The 18242-nt window shown below is 40.8% G+C and overlaps 2 protein-coding genes across 5 annotated transcripts in view; one reads left to right on the top strand and one right to left on the bottom strand.

The window, feature by feature from the left end:
• The window catches only part of alpha-Cat (catenin alpha), a 71958-nt gene that overhangs the window by 14583 nt on the left and 39133 nt on the right, over positions 1–18242 (top strand). For all 3 annotated transcript variants that reach the window (XM_076133739.1, XM_076133740.1, XM_076133738.1), the window contains exons 4-16: positions 209–293; positions 815–896; positions 1199–1408; positions 1870–1993; positions 2565–2623; positions 3433–3551; positions 4317–4401; positions 5597–5712; positions 6292–6409; positions 7540–7632; positions 8679–8835; positions 9804–9909; positions 10735–10829. In XM_076133739.1, coding sequence (XP_075989854.1) covers positions 209–293; positions 815–896; positions 1199–1408; positions 1870–1993; positions 2565–2623; positions 3433–3551; positions 4317–4401; positions 5597–5712; positions 6292–6409; positions 7540–7632; positions 8679–8835; positions 9804–9909; positions 10735–10829 — 1449 coding nt within the window. The remainder of the gene's footprint in view (positions 1–208; positions 294–814; positions 897–1198; positions 1409–1869; positions 1994–2564; positions 2624–3432; positions 3552–4316; positions 4402–5596; positions 5713–6291; positions 6410–7539; positions 7633–8678; positions 8836–9803; positions 9910–10734; positions 10830–18242) is intronic.
• On the bottom strand, positions 11612–18228 carry LOC142985574 (larval cuticle protein LCP-17-like). 2 transcript variants are annotated; one of them, XM_076133816.1, is made up of 4 exons: positions 18115–18228; positions 14963–15154; positions 13971–14075; positions 11612–13259 (listed from the first exon to the last, which is right to left on the bottom strand). In XM_076133816.1, exons 1-4 carry the CDS (start codon positions 18115–18117, stop codon positions 13164–13166), a joined length of 396 nt encoding a protein of 131 aa, XP_075989931.1. In that variant the 5' UTR covers positions 18118–18228; the 3' UTR covers positions 11612–13163. The 2 variants fall into 2 exon arrangements, with proteins under 2 accessions (XP_075989931.1, XP_075989932.1); XM_076133817.1 differs by lacking the exon at positions 18115–18228 and adding an exon at positions 17409–17557.

The raw sequence follows: 18242 nt of genomic DNA, 5'->3' as shown, positions 1-18242 counted from the left end.
CTAATTTCATGAACTACTGGTCCGAGTTGAAAAATTATTTCAGTGTTAGATAGCCCATTAATAAGCCTTATAGCATCACGCTACGACCAATAGGAGCAGAGTACCAGTAAAATGTTACAAAAACGGGAAAATTTTTGACCCATTCTCTCTTGTGTGATGCAAGCGAAGTTGCGCGGGTCATGTAATATGTTATGTATTGTTATCACAGGAGCGTGTATGAGTGTGTGCGCGCGTGAGTTCTCATCGGAGCCCTGCGCTTCTTCCGTCCGCTCCGGGATGGTGCGCGCCGCCAGGTATGTACCCTACATACATACACACACAGAAACATACATGCATACAAACAGGCATACATTTCTATATAACTGCACGTTTGGCGCAGTGGTTTAAGCGGTCACCTCGCCGTAGCGCCGCGTGTGGTTCCAATCCCAACCGGAACAAATCTTTGTATGATGAGCACGAGTATTTGTTCTGAGGCTGGATGTTAATGTATCTGTATAAGTATGTATTTAGAAATATATAAGTATGTTTATCAGTTATTTGGTTACCTTACAAGATCTGCTTAGTTTGGAATCAAATGACCGTGTGTGAGTTGTCCAATAGTATTTCATATTTATTTTTTTATTTATTTATAGGTACAAATATACATAACCACAGACATATTTACACACATGCATACATTCATATAGCTCTCTTCACCGTATCCGATGATAGTGACTTGGGCTATGTTTGTTGCCTGATACATACACACAGACATACATACATAATATCGCACAGACCAAAGATCCTTTTATAATACTTTTTGCCTAATTTACAGAGGTCTTCTGTCAGCTGTGACCAGGCTCCTGATCCTGGCAGACATGGTGGATGTACATCTTCTACTTTCCAAGCTGAATACTGTGAGTTTACAAACATTCATTATTAGCTGACCCGCGCTGCTTCGCTCACGATTTTTTATGTTTTCTTCCACTATTATGTATTACTAGCTTTTACCCGCGACCTCGTTCGCAACCTGAATTTTCCCATGGGAATGCGTCATTTTCCCGGGTTAAAAAGTAGCCTATATCCTTTCTCGGGTATCAAAATATCTCCATACCAAATTTCATGCTAATTGATTCCGTAGTTCAGGCGTGATTGAGTAACAGACAGACAGAGTTACTTTCGCATTTATAATATTAGTATGGATTTTGCCTCCTGCCAGGTGGAGAACGACCTAGACAAGTTAAAGTCGGCGTCATCTCAGTCGGAGCTGCTGGAGTCAGCTCGTCAGTTCGGTCGCTCGGCGTCGGAGCTGGCCGCGCAGGCCGCCAAGCGTCAGCGCGAGCTCAAGGAGCCGCGCATGAAGGACGAGCTCGCCGCCGCGCGCGCCGTGCTCAAGAAACACTCCACCATGCTGCTCACTGCCTCCAAGGTATATGGCACATTGAGTATATGTCATATTTAGAATAGCGCCATCTGGCGGTAGTTGCTTGAACTAGTTACAGTGTGGTACAGGGAGTTTTATAAAAAGAAAGAAAGAAGTTATACGTGTCACGTTTAGAATAGTGCCATCTAGCGGTCTTTGGTTGAACTAGTTACAGTGTAGTACCGAGGGTTTTGTACTACGTGTCATATTTAGAATAGTGTCATCTAGCGGTAGTAGGTAGTTTGTTGAACTAGCAACGGTATAGTATCGAGAGCTTTAACTACCTCAGTGGCCCAGTGGTTAAGGTCACCACGCCGCTACCACTGCGTCGGGAGGTCGTGGATTCTAATCCTACACGGAATTATTTGTGCGATCCACAAATAATTGTTTCAGGACTGGTTATGCTTTGTGTCCGTTGACTCCCAATTCTGCTTACATCAACGCTATATCAAATATGTTTGTTTCAGGTGTACGTCCGTCACCCGGAGCTAGCGGCGGCTAAGGCTAACCGCGACTATGTACTGCGTGCAGTCTGCTCTGCCGTAGATACTATCTCGTGTGTGGCCAAGGGACAACCTATACCTGTTGTGGGTGAGTGTCACAACACACCCCTAACTTAGGGGACTGTTTATTTGTGAGGAAACGCTTATTGAGGGGTCATGGTATGCTAAGAAATGGGTACTGGGTCATTTTAGTGATGCTAAAACTGACCCCTAAGTTACGGGACTGTTTTTTAATGGTCTTTATTCACCTAAAAGTGCTTGCTGTGTTGCTAGATCGGTTTTAAAATAGATTCCAAAGTTCTGAAACCGTCCCCTAAGTTAGGGGACTGTTTTTATGGTCCGAATTCACTAATAACCGCTTGCTGTATAGCTAGGCCAGTTTTATACCTGATTCGCTTGTTTTGAAACCGACCCCTAACTTAAACCACAGTTTTTTGTAGTGATGTTATACTTAAAACTGGTTGCAGAGTCACTAGACCAATTTTAAAACCATTCCCTAAATTTTAACTCCGGCTCCCAAGTTAGGGGACCTTTCTAACTAATAGCTGAGTCGCTGGACAAATTTTAAACCGATCTCTAGGTTATTAAGTCGCCCCCTAAAGTTACCTAAGTTAGGTAACCCCTTGATTAGTAGATGCTAACTAATTTTTATTTTTCAGGTGGCAATCGTCCCGTGGAAGGGCCGGGAGAACTCGCTCAAGCTCTCGATGATTTTGATGTAAGTAATCTATCATTAAAATACTCTGTTAACAGCCATTTTCAATACCTTATCTATCCACTGTGCATTTACTAGGGACGGGCGTTATCTATCTTTCGATACTAAGTTTACTATTAGGTCGGGGAAAAAGTATTTTCGCATTATAGTATGTATGAACTTGTAATAAAATCTTTTCTCTACACAAAAAAGCTCGATATTTGGGTACCTCACGAGCTCACTGAACTCCGAACAGTTACTACCCATGAATTCTTTGTAATATGTGTGTAGTGACTTCTACCGAAATCTATTAAAGATAATTTGACGTAACAATCTATGTATTTATAACCACAGATTATTGAAATTTAACTCGACTTTTACCCTAAAAACATTACATTAGAATAGGACTACTAGTAGGTAAACGCTCAGTGTGTTAACTTGTACATTACATAGATGTAGGTGCAGTGTTTGAGCTGAGCGTCTCCGTGATACAAGTCACGCTTGTTGTTTAACATAACAACAGTTCACCACAAACACTTACACTACTTTGAAGGAAAGGAAACGGAATGGGTTGACCTTTGAGTACACCAACGCTGGCCAAACGCGGGTTGGGTACTTTGCATACCTTCAAGAACTGTTGTTTAGAACTCTCAGGCAAGGTTGCATCACGATGTTTTCCTTCACTGTTGTATTTCTAATACACACATAACTTCGAAAAGTCTTATATGTGTTGTCTCGGGTTCGAATCATCGAGCACTTGCGTGGGAGGTGCCAACTTATACCACTCGGCTATCACTGTTTTTTTAATACTAATCATACAATTATTGTTCTAGGAGCGTATGGTGATGGAGCCGCTTGCGTACTCGGAACTCCGCACTCGTCCGTCGCTTGAAGAGAGACTTGAGTCCATCATATCTGGCGCAGCACTTATGGCTGACAGCTCTTGCACACGGTGAGCAACATACAGTCTTAGTCTAGCCTTAGGCACGTAAAAAGTCGGTCCCGGTTGTTGCCAATTAAGATAACAGTCGTTAAGCCACGTCAAAGGTCTACGGGCTTGAACAACTTTGACACTAGGTTGACTACTAACCATACGATGAGTGAGTGAGTCTAGCCTTTCTTCCAAACTATGTTGGAGTCGGCTTCCAGTCTCAGCGGATGCAGCTGAATACCAGTATTTTACATGCAGCGACTGTCTGACTTATACAACCTAGTTACCCATCATTATACCCATATATTATACCCATCTCGGCAAGCGTAGCTTAACTTCCGAGTACAATCCGCGTGGCTGTTGACTGACTCACTGACTGATTGACTGACTGACCGACCGACTGTCTGTCTGTCTGATTGTCTGATTGACTGATTTGGTGGCGCCCATAGCCAGTTGCGCTCACCGGTCGGTAAACGATCTGTGGGTTAAGCAACCATTGGGGCGGTCATTCCATAAATGGGTGACCGCATAGTGGTATTTGAACTGGGCGTCTCCGTGCTTCGGAGGGCACGTAAAAGTCGGTCCCGGTTGTTGTCTACTAAGATAACAGTCGTTAAGCTACGTCAAAGGCCTCTCGGGCGGCTTGAACAACTTTGACACTAGGTTGACCACTAACCATACGACAAACAAAACAACTGACTGACTGACTGACTGACTGACTGACTGACTGCTTGACTGACTTAGTTTTAGTTATATATAATGTACTTATATAATATATTGTTTCAGTGACGAGCGTCGTGAGCGCATAGTGGCGGAGTGTAACGCGGTGCGTCAGGCGCTGCAAGACCTGCTGCACGAGTATATGGCTAATGTGAGTACTAAAATAATTCATTTAACCTATTAATGTCCCACTGCCAGGCAAGGCTCTCGTCCAGGAATAACGAAGGGTTTAACCCCTTCCTCATTCAAGAGGAGACCCTTGCCAAAAAATATTTTTTGAAGATTTTCAAACTTTTGAGAACTTAGAATTGCTCTTGTGTCGCGGGTTATTTTACAATTATACAAACAACGGACACAGTACATCCATATGTTACTGTAAAAGCCCGAACTGTGGTAAATCCTAAGATTTTCCGGTAAAACCTAAGATTTACCAACTCTCAATGGTAAAAGTCCGAACAAGCCAGAGTTTAAAAACTATGTTACGATATATAAAAAAATCCTCCTTCATAATTATGTTTATAACTATTTCACGGTATAATTATATACTGTGACATAGATATAAAGAAGGAGTTTTGGGCACAGCGACATGGGTAGGTTAGGTTAGAAGGCTAGGGTGGGAGCGAGCGAAGCGAAGCTCCCACCTTAGCCTTCGTGGTTATTTTTTTTTAACCACCCAGAAGGAGGAGCCCCGCGAAGCGGGGCTCCGGCGACATCTCGACATCATCAAGTGAATATAGGTAAAAGTTCGAAATAAAAGAATTGTTCGGACTTTTACCATTGTGAGTTGGTAAATCTTAGGTTATACCGGAAAATCTTAGGATTTACCACCGTTCGGGCTTTTACAGTAACACATACACGAAACAACTATATGGGGATCGCTCAAATAATTGATCCGTATGGGAATAGAATCCACGACCTCCCGACGCCGTGGTAGCGGCATGGCGACCTTAACCTCTGCGCCACGTAGGAACAATGCCAATTCTTTTTAATCCCCGTCGCAAAAAGGGGGTTTTATAAGTTTGACGTGTCTGTCTGTCTGTGGCACCGTAATTTGCGAACGGACTCAGTGACTTCAATTTTTTTTGTTTTAAAGATGATTTATGTGCAAGTGTTTTTAGACACGTTTCATGAAAATGGGTTGAGCCGTTAATAACTTGTAGGGGGGTGAAAGTGGGGAGATTAACCGAATGGGTCTCAAATAGTTTTGTATGATGAGAAAGTTGGTGGTGGAAAAATAAGAATGCCTTAATCTAACCCACCTATTTTTTAATTTTTAAACGGGAATGAAGTTCTTGTTGGGAGTTTTCTTTAATTTTTAATTTAATTGTACTTGTTTGTCCCTCCAGGCGGGCAAGCCGGAGCAGTCGGCGGGTCTGGAGCGCGCCATCGAGAACATGTGCCGCAAGACTCGCGACCTGCGCAGGCAACTGCGCAAGGCCGTCGTCGACCACGTCTCCGACAGGTGGGTGCACATACTCAATCATTCGTTTGTTCGTTTGTTCATTAATTCGTGCATTTATTCATTCATTCATTTATTCTTTTGTTCGTTCGTTCGTACGTTCATTCATTCATTAATTCGTTCATTCATTCATTCGGTCATTCATTCATTCGTTCATTCATTCATTCATTAATTCATTCTGTCATTAATTCATTCATTCGGTCATTCATTCATTCATTCGTTCGTTCATTCTTTTATTCGTTCGTTCATTCATTTAATCACTTGTTTGTTGAGACCCTTGCCCAGCAGTGGGACATTAATGTTATATTTATCATTATTTATTAAGTCCAGTCAACTTGGGTAACTTTGAATCATTTGGGTGACATTGAACGTGGAAATATGAACTAGTTTCGATTATTTTTTCATATGAAACCAACACAATTGATAAAAGTTTGCAAAACTAAAATGAATCTTTATCAATTGTGTTGGTTTCATATGAAAATATAATCGAAACTAGTTCAAATTCTCACGTTCAATGTTACCCAAATGATTCAAAGTTACCCAAGTTGACAATAAGATTATATTGTTAAACATTTGTTATAGTTTCCTGGAGACCAACGTGCCTCTGCTGGTGTTGATGGAGGCGGCTCGCAACGGCAACGAGAAGGAAGTGGAGGAGTACGCGCTCGTGTTCACTGAACATGCCAACAAGCTCGTCGAGGTACGTGCCCTGTGGAGTACTTAGTTGAAGCCACAATATTTATAAAAAAATCTTTGAGGGCATGCAAAGTCCCCAACCCGCACTTGGTCAGTGTGGTGGACTCAAGGCCTAACACCTCCTACATTACGGGAGGAGACCCTTGGCCCTTTTATATATTTATACCTTTACTATCTGCCGCCCGCGACTTCGACCGCATGTATTTAAGTGTACCCGTTATTGCAACGTTTTTTATTAGCTATCTAGTATTTAAAAGCCCCCCCCCCCTTTTGCCAAAGGGAAAGGGGAATACTTGGAAAGGGAGGGGGGGGGGACAAAAAATGTTGTCTTTGTGTTTTTATGAAATGTCAACAATCATTTTGTATAAATGCTGATGATGTAACGACGCGGCCATCTCACAGTTTCGTATTTTCAGGCTAAGTTCATATGATTGCGCGGAACTTTCGACCAAGCGGTTCAAGATCGAAGTAAACAGCTAGTATCGTCTATCTATCTCCGCGCGATCATGTAAACTTAGCCTTAAAATGAGTTTTATCGTATGATTCGTGAACATGTCAATCTAAGTAACTATTTTTTTATCCCCGACGCAAAAAGAGGGGTGTTATAAGTTGGACATGTCTGTCTGTCTGTTTGTTTATGTCTGTGGCATCAACTTCCGAACGGATGCAGTGATGTCAATTTAGTTTTTTTGTAATAAAGGTGACTTGTGCGAGTGTTATTAGACATGTTTGATGAAAATCGGTTGAGTCGTTACAAAGTTGTAGGGGTGATAGTGAGGAGATTAACCGAATGTCTGTAAATTTACTCTGATGGGGTCTCAAATTGTTTCGTATGATGAGAAAGTTGGTGGCGGGAAAATTTGACTAAAAAGTATGATTTTTTGAAGGGAAAATAAGTTCTTGTGTCTAGGGTTTTACAAATTTTTAATTTAATGTTTTCATTACAGTCAACCTGGGTACAAACGCAATTGATTAAGGTTTTTTTTAGTTTTGCACACTTTTATCAATTGTATTGGTTTCATGTGAAAAAATAATCGTAAACTAGTTCAAATTCCCACTGTCAATGTGACCCAAATGATTCAAAGTTACCCAAATTGACCTTATTGTATTGTTAATATATGATGTTGTCTACAGGTAGCCAACCTGGTCTGCTCGATGTCCAACAACGAGGACGGCGTGAAGATGGTGCGTCATGCCGCCGAACATATTGAATCACTGTGCCCACAAGTATGTATTGTGTTTATATACTTTGACTAACATTTCTATTCCCTAGGATGGTTCATGTTAGATGGCGGACGGTTAAATATCTTTACTACATGTTTTTGGGAATGAAAACATCACAATTTTGCTTGCGTCACAAAGAGAGAATAGGCCAAAATTTTCTCCATTGTTGTAACATTTTTTACTGATATACTATAGCCTTCCCCGATAAATCGGCTATCTAACACTGAAATATTTTTTCAAATCGGACCAGTAGTTCCTGAGATTAACGCGTTCTAATAAACAAACAAACTCTATAGCTTTAAAATATTAGTATAGATTATTTCTAGCCCATTTTTAGGAAGGTGTCAAATGAGCGACCGGCTTTAGAAATATTAGACAAATATCTTAACAACATGTTTTTAGGAACGAAAACATGCTAACTAATTGACCCGTGCGGCTCCGCTCGCGTGAAAGTCGTCCTCTTGTATTCGTTTGAGCGCGCGCAGAGTTTGATCTGTAAAAAAGAAATTGGAAAATAATAGCCTTTACGAAATCTGTGGATATAGTAGTTTTTGACAGGAGACCCTTAACAAATAAACCTTGAAACGCTCATAGCCAGTAAAGTTGTGCTCATCGATCGGTAAACGGTACGAGATGTGGTATTTGAACTGAGCGTCCGGTCTCGGTTGTTGTTAACTAAGAAAACAGTCGTTGTGCCACGTCAAATTCCTTTTGGGCGGCTTGAACAACTTCGCCACTAGGTTGACCACTAACCATACGATAAGAAGAAGACGTATAACCTCGTATATAGGTCCCTGACACACTTTAGACTGCCTCCGTGGCGCAGTGGTTTAGGTCGCCACGCCGATACCACTGCAACGGGAGGTCGTGGGTTCGATTCCCACACGGAGCAATTATTTGTGCGATCCACAAATAATTGCTTCGGGTCTGGTTGTGCTTTGTGTCCGTTGTTTGTATGTTTGTAAAAGTCCCCGCGACACAAGAGCAATTCTTAGTGCGGGAGTTGTCTTTTTAAAAAAAAAAAAAAAAAATATATAACTCGTCCGCAGGTGATCAACGCGGCCCGCGTGCTGGCGGCGCGCTGCCGGTCGCGCGTGGCGCAGGAGAACGCCGCCGCCTTCGCCCGCGCCTGGGAGCGCGCCGTCAAGCTGCTCACTGATGCTGTGGACGACATCACCACCATTGATGACTTCCTGGCTGTTAGCGGTACGTACAGCTCTACGCTATTGACCCTTAGCCATTGTGACTTGAACCTTACCCTTAACCCTAAACCCCTTACCCTTACCCCCGTCACTCCCTTGTCACTAGCCCTTGACCATACCCTTGTCTCTTACTCATGGCTCTTACTCTTAACCCTAAACTTGACCTTTACCACCGACACTCCCTTGTCTCTTAACCCCCGACTCTTGTCCCTTAACCCCCAGCCCTCATCTCTTGACCCCCGCCTCTTGTCTCTTGCCCCGACACTTGTCGTTTGACTCCCGACCATTGTCACTTGACCCCCACATATTGTCACGTGACCCCCACATCTTGTCGCGTGACCCCCACATATTGTCTCTTAACACCCGCTCCTGGTTAATTGACCCCCGCTCCTCGTTAATTGACCCCTACTCCTTGTTCATTGACCCCCGCTCCTCGTTAATCGACCCCTGCTCTTTGTTCACTGACCCCGCTCCTCGTTAATAGACCCCTGCTCCTTGTTAATTAACCCCCGCTCCTTGTTCATTGACCCCAGATCATTGTTTCTTGACCCCCACTTTTAGTCTCTTGACCTCCACTTTTTGTTTCTTGACCCCCACTTCTTGTTCATTGACCCCCGCTTCGTGTTCCTAGACCCGCGCTCCATGTTCCTTGACCCCCGTTCCTTGTCTCTTGACCCCCGCTCCTTGTCCCCTGACCCCGGCCCTCGCCTCTTGACCCCCGCTCCTCGCCTCTTGACCCCCGCTCCTTGTCTCTTGACCCCCGCTCCTTGTCCCCTGACCCCGGCCCTCGCCTCTTGACCCCCGCTCCTTGTCTCTTGACCCCCGCTCCCTGTCTCTTGACCCCGGCCCTTGTCTCTTGACCCCGACTCTTGTTTCTTGACTCCCGACACTAGTCCCTTGACTCTTGACCACTGACCCTTCAAATCTTCTTTATCTGATTAACTATTAACAATTGGTTGGTTGGTTACTCAGAGAACCACATCCTGGAGGACGTGAACAAGTGCGTGATCGCGCTGCAGGAGGGAGACCCCGACTCGCTCGAGAGAACCGCCGGAGCCATCCGCGGACGAGCCACCAGGTATACCACATTTTTTACTAGTATTCTGTTCCTATTGGTCGTAGCGTGATGTTATAAAGCTTATAGCCTTCCTCAATAAATAGGCTATCCAACACTATAATATACTAGCTGACCCGTCAAACGTTTTTGCCATAAAAATTAAATAAAAAAACATTGTCCAATGGACAAAATTGTGAATCTAAACCATTCTCAGATCCCCTTGAACACACAAAAAATTTCATCAAAATCGGTCCAGTCGTTTAAGAGAAGTTCAGTGACATACACACTTACAGAAGAATTATATATATAAAAATTTTCAATTCGCCAGCAGTTCCTGAGATTAGCGCGTCCAAAACAAACTACAATTTTATAATATTAGTATAGTTGATGCGCCCCTAGCCAGTTGCGTTCACCGATCAGTGAACCATCAGGTCAGGCAGCCATTGGCCCGGACATTTCATAGATGGATGACCGCTTAGTGCCGTGCTTCGAAGGGCATGTAAAAAGTCGGTCCCGGAGGTAGTCTATTAGGATAACAGTCGTTAAGCCACGTCAAAGACCTTCAGGCGGCTTGAACAACTTTGACACTAGGTTGACCACTAACCATACGATAACTTCTGCCCACGACTTCGGCCGCGTGAATATAATATGCTCCATGTTATACAGCGTGTTCTAATTTTATATCGTCGTCCACAGGGTGTGCCTAATATTATACAGTGTGTTCTTACACTACATCCTTATATACAGGACGTCAACTTTTTATGTCATATTCTAACACTACATTATTATCTACAGGTTGTATTCAAAGTTATACAGTATGTTTTAACACAACATTCCTACCTACAGGGTGTGCTCGGTGGTGACTCAAGAGATGGACAACTACGAGCCGTGTATCTACACCAAGCGAGTCCTGGAGGCAGTCACTGTGTTGAGAGATCAGGGTGAGTCTTATTTGTTATATTTCTAGATTAAATAGCTTCTGCCGGCGACTTCGGCCGCGTTAAAATATTTCCCGGGTGTAGTATACAATGTGTTACAGGTTATAAACTATCTGTGTGACGAATTTTCTATTCATCCTAGTCTAAAATGGGGTGAAATAGGGGATGAAAGGTTTTCAGGAGTTCCTCTATTTATGAAGCAAGAAGCGCAAATCTTGGTATTTATGACTTTGTGGAGGAACGAGGTGATCATGTTCCTCCAACACAAAGGGAGGATCCTCCGACCAGGCGAGGTGATCATGCCTGGTGGGCCTAGGCTGCCCGACTGTTGTAGTCGGGAACTTGTATATATAGTCAACTAGCTTTTACCCGTGACTTCGTCCGCCACCTAAATTTTCCCATGGGAATGCGTCATTTTCCTGGGGTAAGAAGTAGCCTATGTCCTTTCTCGGGTACCAAAATGTCTCCATACCAAATTTCATGCAAGTTGGTTCAGTAGTTTAGGCGTGATTGAGTAGCAGACAGACAGACAGAGTTACTTTCGCATTTATGATATTAGTATGGATTGTAGTGCAAACTCTGATAGCGCGATTCAGGATTTATGACGTCATGCGAGTTGGTGCTTCTGCACTTGTACCATGAGATGTCGCTGTATGTAGCTATCGGCTACAACTTTGATTAGAAATAAATAAGTACGTGATTCAGTGTTTTAAAAAACATCTCTTAACAGGTTAAAATATAAGGTGAATGATATTAGAAGATTTTCTACAGTAGGTAAAATAAAATTTTATTATTCTTCAAAATATTTATTAAAAACACAATTATTACTTATCACAGTATTATCTACAATATAATACATAATTGAGTATTTTAATTATTAGGGGCTTTCAAATGAGTTTGTTGCTAGCTCTTCTCATAAGGCTGTACACTTTCCGAGCTAGTGGTAGATTCAGTAATCGTAACGACTATCATAAGTGACAATATTTGACCTGAACGAATAAATGATTTGATTTTGACTTTTGTAAAACGTATTACAATAGGGTTCCCGATATACCCTTTGAGTATGGTACCCTAAAAACGAAAAAACATTTTTGGCAAAAGGACTATTTTTACTTAGTTCCATATACCGTTTATATAACTAATATTATAAGTAAATTAACTTGAACATACATTTAGACTAAAGGCCTAACCCCTCTCCCTCGTTTGGGAGGAGACCCTTGCAGTGGGACAGTAAAGGGTTAAAAAAAATATTTTATATTTCTTGACGTTTCGGCCCAAGTTCTACTGACCATCGTTTCACTCAGTTAAAATGCATATTCTCATTAATTCTCCTATAATATATTATTTAAAAATGTTGTATTTAAACGCCCCTATAATGCTTGCTAAACACACATTCGGTTCGGCAATATTGATCGAACAACAAAACCGACTCGACTCACTTGTTCGGCTTGTGCCGATCTGTTCATCTACACATATTCGGTTTTGCCGCCCGGCTAGGCCGGTTGGACGGTTAGTGTCGAACCGAATATGTGTGAAGCAAGTTTCATACCTAATATAAAAAAATATGGCATTATCTTACATAGTCTACGAGACTACGTTTTTAAACTAATTTCTAATTAATAAAATTATCCCATAGAGTTTTAAAGAGGTACTAACGAAATAGAAAAAAGCTATTGGTAATATCTAATTTATATTAGAATATTTCTCAATAGCAGTCCGGAGTTTGGTAACGTGCCCGGTATATGACAAACTCACCCCCTATGGCCCAGCGCAGACCGACCGGAATAATCCTCGCGCGGTCTCGAGCATTTTCTTTACGGCTCGCGGATGCTCGAGCATGCTCGCGACTGCTCGAGCCTGCGCGAGGAAAACTTTCTAGGTTACCATTCTTCATTAAACAGGGCAGTTTTCGTGAAAATTCGTCAACGATGGTAGACTGGGCCATGATTATAATTGCTCTTTTGACTGAAGAAGAATAAAAATGACGTTCTCTCTCTTTAAACTCAGTAACAACATTGAAATTTTTCGTACGATGGATGCGCGGGTATCCCCGCGCATACTCGAGGACGCGCGAGCATTTTTTGTCAGGTTCAAGCAATTATGCACTTTATTTCAATTATTTTAAAGTTGATTTTCAAGTGCGTTAAAAAAATCCTCTCCGCTGCGCTCCTCTTGGTCTGCGCTGACCCTATTACATGGGAATAACATTGTTAATGACAAAACGTAGATGTATTTCATAAAATAATGTTAGTGAATACCACTAGACGGCGTTTTATACAATTTCATTTCATTAGTTCCTCTTGTTTTCCACTAGATGGATGTTTTATCAATATTTTCTTAGTTGCTTTCTTCTTTCGGGGGGTGTGCTCTGATGTACTCCAAAGCGCGGAGGATGGCCTCCGGGATGGGGGGAGGGGTGGGGAGATGAGAGCCCTGGAAAAAAAGAATAATTAATATTTTTGTACAACTCATACGGTCATCTGATTACAAATTAAGTAGAGCTTGTACTGTAACCACATAAGTATGGATTTTGTTTATTGGTTTAGACAGGGTAAGAAGGGTTAATGCATCTAAGGGAGCTTGAGGTCTTAGGGTAGGTTCGCATGGTTAATTATTGAATCATCACATTGTAAATCCTTTGGCGATTAAAACAGTGACCGTGAGTTCCGAGCTAGTGGTAGATTCAGTCATTGTAACGACTATCATAAGTGTCAATATTGGACCTAAATTAATAAATTAATTGATTTTGAGGTTTTGTGTTATTAGTTGATGAAGGATCTTTCTTATGAGTAAGGGGGGTTAGAATATAGATTGAGCATTAGCAGGGGCAGGATTTAATTAGATTGTAGAGTTGAGAGTGTATAATATGTAAGCGGGCATGTTTAGAGGGGGAGGGAACTTAAGAGATGGTAAAGATGGATACGAATGTAAACTACGGTATGAGGAGACTTTTTTTTTAGTGGGGGGGGGGGGGTATTTTAAGGATAGTGTACGAAGTTAGGGGGTTAAAATGTATGTGTTAATGTAATATTATAGAAATTAAAGTTATTGTTACACTATTGTAACAATAACTTTACTTTACAAAGGATCTAAATAAATATGTCACTTGTTCAAGGGGTATATTGTAATAGTTGGGGTACATACCTGGGGCTGGTAGCCGTTAGCGTCAGCTACGTAAGAGAGCTGGATCTTCTCTCCTTCAGGAGACGTCCACGACGCATCACCTTGCACGGCTTCCGCTGCGTCCTCCTGTACACAAAGATATATCATATCAGCTTAGCCTTTCTTCCAAGCTATGTTGGAGTCGGCTTCCAGTCTCACCGGATGCATACCAGTATTTTACATGCAGTGACTGTCTATCAGACCTCCACAACACAGTTACCTGGGATAACACGATGCCCTTCGGTAAGACTGGTTGTCAGACTTTCAAGCTTCTGACTACTGTTAACGATTGTAAATGATCTTCGAAAATGACAGCCGGGACCCACAATTTCACGTGCCTTCCGAAACACGGAGGAGCTCGATATGTATAAGATGGTCACCCATCCACAAATCAATCTTGCAAGCATGACTTAACCTCGGAGATCGATCCGCGCGACTGTTGTTAACTAAGCCACATAAAGATAAATATATTTATCACGAGGCGCCCATAGCCAGTTGCGCTCACCGGTCGGTAAATGATCTGTGGGTTAAACAAACGTTGGCGCGGTCATTCCATAGACGGGTGACCGCATAGTGGTATTTGAACTGGGCGTCTCCGTGCTTCGAAGGGCACGTTAAAAGTTGGTTCCGGTTGTTGTAAATTAAGATAACAGTCGTTAAGCCACGTCAAAGGCTTTCAGGCTTGAACAACTTTGACACTAGGTTGACCACTAACCATACGATAGAATATAATAGAATAAAATCTATACTAATATTATAAAGCTGAAGAGTTTGTTTGTTTGAACACGCTAATCTCAGGAACTACTGGTTCGATTTGAAAAAATCTTTCAGTGTTACATAGCCCATTTATCGATCACGCTACGACCAATAGCAGTAAAAATTTTTACAAAAACGTGGAAAATTATGACCTTTTCTCTCTTATGTGACAAAAGCGAAGTTGCGCGGGTCAGCTAGTCATAAAATATAGTACTCACCGAACCAGCATTCACCAGCTGCCCGCTCTCGCTAGCCTTGATACCATTTTCAGTCTCAATGGCCCACTGGTAGTTGCCTTCGACTCCTACATCCAGGTCGTGTTTGATGATCTTAGCCGTCTGATCTGGGTTCAAGATGTGGGACACGTCAGCAGCTGCCAGCGCCACCGTCACGGCGAGGATTAGGAATTTCTGCAAAGAAATATAATGCTTACTAATATTATAAATGCGAAAGTAACTCTGTCTGTCTCTCTGTCTGCTACTCAATCACGCCTAAACTACTGAACCAATTTGCATGAAATTTGATATGGAGATATTTTGATACCCGAGAAATGACAGGCTATATATCATCACGCTACGACCAAAAGGAGCAGAGTACCAGAAATTAATGTTAAAAAACGGAGAAAAATTTCACCCATTCTCTCTTATTGGACGCAAGCGAAGTTGCGCGGGTCAGCTAGTGTTATATAATAGTCAGGTAAACGGAGCACAATTGGAAAATACTAGGTTTTGCTACTTCGTTAAAATATTTACGGGGCTGTAAAGTACCCTATGAGTTTGCCTCATTAGGACGCCATGACAGCGTCGCTGGCTACGTATCTAAGCAGTTAATATTGAAATGTATGTCACCTAACTCAGGTGGCGACGATGTGGCAACGTGACATTTTAATACTCAGGCACCTCATTCATTAAGGCAGCCTTCGTGGCGCAGTGGTTTAGGTCGCCACGCCGATACCACTGCATCGGGAGTCGTGGGTTCGATTCCCACACTGAGCAATTATTTGTGCGATCCACAAATAATTGATTCGGGTCTGGTTGTGCTTTGTGTCCGTTGTTTGTATGTTTGTAAAAGTCCCCGCGACACAAGAGCAATTCTTTAAGCGGGAGTTGTATTTAAAAAAAAACATTTTTGTATTTTCTACCACTTCAGGGTATCTTATTCTATTGTGCTGCGGCCAGTTTAATTGACGAGCCAACTGTGCAGGACTTTGTTTATAGTGTCCAAGTGTGTGCACTATATCTGGCCTGTGACTGCACTTATCTTAAACTATATGGAGAACCGTTAAATAATCTTTGAGTTTATTGCAATTAAACAGATGGGAAACTTTGTTTAGTAATAATAGTGATAAACTACGCAGTTCCATTATTTAAGTCTAGACTGAACAAAAATAGATGGAATTTGAATTCTAAATAATTTACATTTTACGCGAATTGAATATTTATATGCGTTTATTCTTATAACGACGTTTTATATTTGCGAATTTAATGCATTCTTATGCATAAATTATTTTAAAATATGCATAAATCTTGGCCAGCGTGGAGGACTCAAGGCCTTACTCCTCCCTTGTTCGGGATGTTAGGCCTTGAGTCCACCAAGCTAGCCTAGTGCTGATTGGATACTTTGTATGTCCTTCAGAAATGTATTAAACAAATTTTGGCATGCAAGATTTCATCACGATGTTTTCCTTCACCGTTGGAACAAGTCATAATTATTTTTAATACACATATAACTTGGAAAAGTCATTGGTGTGTTGCCTCGGGTTCGAACCAGCGGCCACTTGCGTGGGAGGTACCAACTTATACCACTCGGCTACCATTAGAGTGAGTTATAAATGAAAAATATGAAGTTCATTAAATATGATGATTATTTATCAATAAAACTTTACTATTAATTAAATTAATTTGTGTATTTTGTAATAATATCGGTATGTAAAGTGTTTACATATATTAATACATAAATATTCGGCCTTTTAGTAAACAACATGAGAACGACCGGAACTATGTTGCAACATCGGTATTTTTTTACGATTCATTAAGAACTTTATATCGTGGAGTTTTTTTTCCATCCGTTTTTCTGTTACCGTTTAACGCATAAACTGCTTAATCAATTTTGAAGAAGATTGTTGAAAACTTGGTTTTAATTATTGGCCACATTTTTGTACTAGGATGAAATATTATAAATATAAAATTATTAAAAGCAGGATTAATTTTAATCACGGAAATTCTTGTAAAAAATCACGAAACTGTTTAAAATATAAATTACGAAAAAGCTTGTTATTTAAAATTATATGTACACTTTGTATATTATTTATTAAAAAAAACACAATATCACTATTTTTACAATATAAAAATCTTGCATCTGTGTCTACCCCTATAGGAAAAACGCGGGATTTTATACAATCGTAAAAAATACTGCCGCGTTTGTCTGTACGCGATAAATTCAAAATCAACTGAACAGACTTTCGTGTAGTTTTCACAAATGAATAGAGCGACTCCGGTAGACAATTAAGTACTTATTTAATTTATTAAGGTTTTGTATAAAAAAACTTTAAAATTCGGACAAGACAAATAGACTACATTATTAAAAAAAGTATTTTAAATATTTATAAATAAATTAGGTTTATAAAGGCTTCTTCATGATATGTTAATAAAAAAAAACACTCACCATGATTATTTTTGTCAAAAATATAAAACGAATATTGCAGAAGCACGGTTTGTGTGTACACAACGAGTATGTGCGGTACAGTGAGCAGGTATTTAACTGAACACCGCTTATGTGCTTCACTTACAAGGTCGCGCGATGTTCATCAATGATGCTACGTTATACTAGCTTTTAATACGACTTTACTTGCGTATAACTTATATACATACATAACACCACGTCTTTTTCCCATAGAGGTAGGCAGAGACAAAAGAACTTGGGTGTTATTTTAAATTTATATTGAACGTGAGTTTTTCAGCCTCTTATCAAACTGATATTATAAATACGAAAGTTTGTGATGTTTGTTACTCTTTCACGCAAAAGCTACTGCACGAATTTAAATGAAATTTGATACACTGATAGTTTATAACCTAGATTATCACATAGGATACTTTTTACCTCGGGAAAATCTTTTCACGCGGACGTAGTCACGTTTAGAAACTAGTAGTTTATATTCTGTATAAACACATATGACACTTTTTACCCCGGGAAATCTTTTCTACGGACAAAATCGCGGGCAAAAGATAGTTGGATATAACCTAGGTATATATACTTTAATATGGAGATATTTTTAAAATCGCATCTAAATATAAGTAATTACTGTATTTATGCATTTTAAAGAGATAAAATCCGCGGTATTTTTTCTAATAATATTGTAAATATCACTCACCATTTTTATAATATTTTTGTTTTAAACTTGTATATCGTGAAGCACAGTATGTTAGTGTGTACACAACGACTATATATCGTACAGTGAGCAGGTATTTAACTGAACACCGCTTATGTGCTTCACTTACA

This window comes from Anticarsia gemmatalis, chromosome 30 (genome assembly GCF_050436995.1).
Source record: "Anticarsia gemmatalis isolate Benzon Research Colony breed Stoneville strain chromosome 30, ilAntGemm2 primary, whole genome shotgun sequence".
Lineage (NCBI taxonomy): Eukaryota > Metazoa > Arthropoda > Insecta > Lepidoptera > Erebidae > Anticarsia > Anticarsia gemmatalis.
Note: the sequence above shows the minus strand (reverse complement) of the source record. Positions and strands in the feature narration are given on the sequence as shown.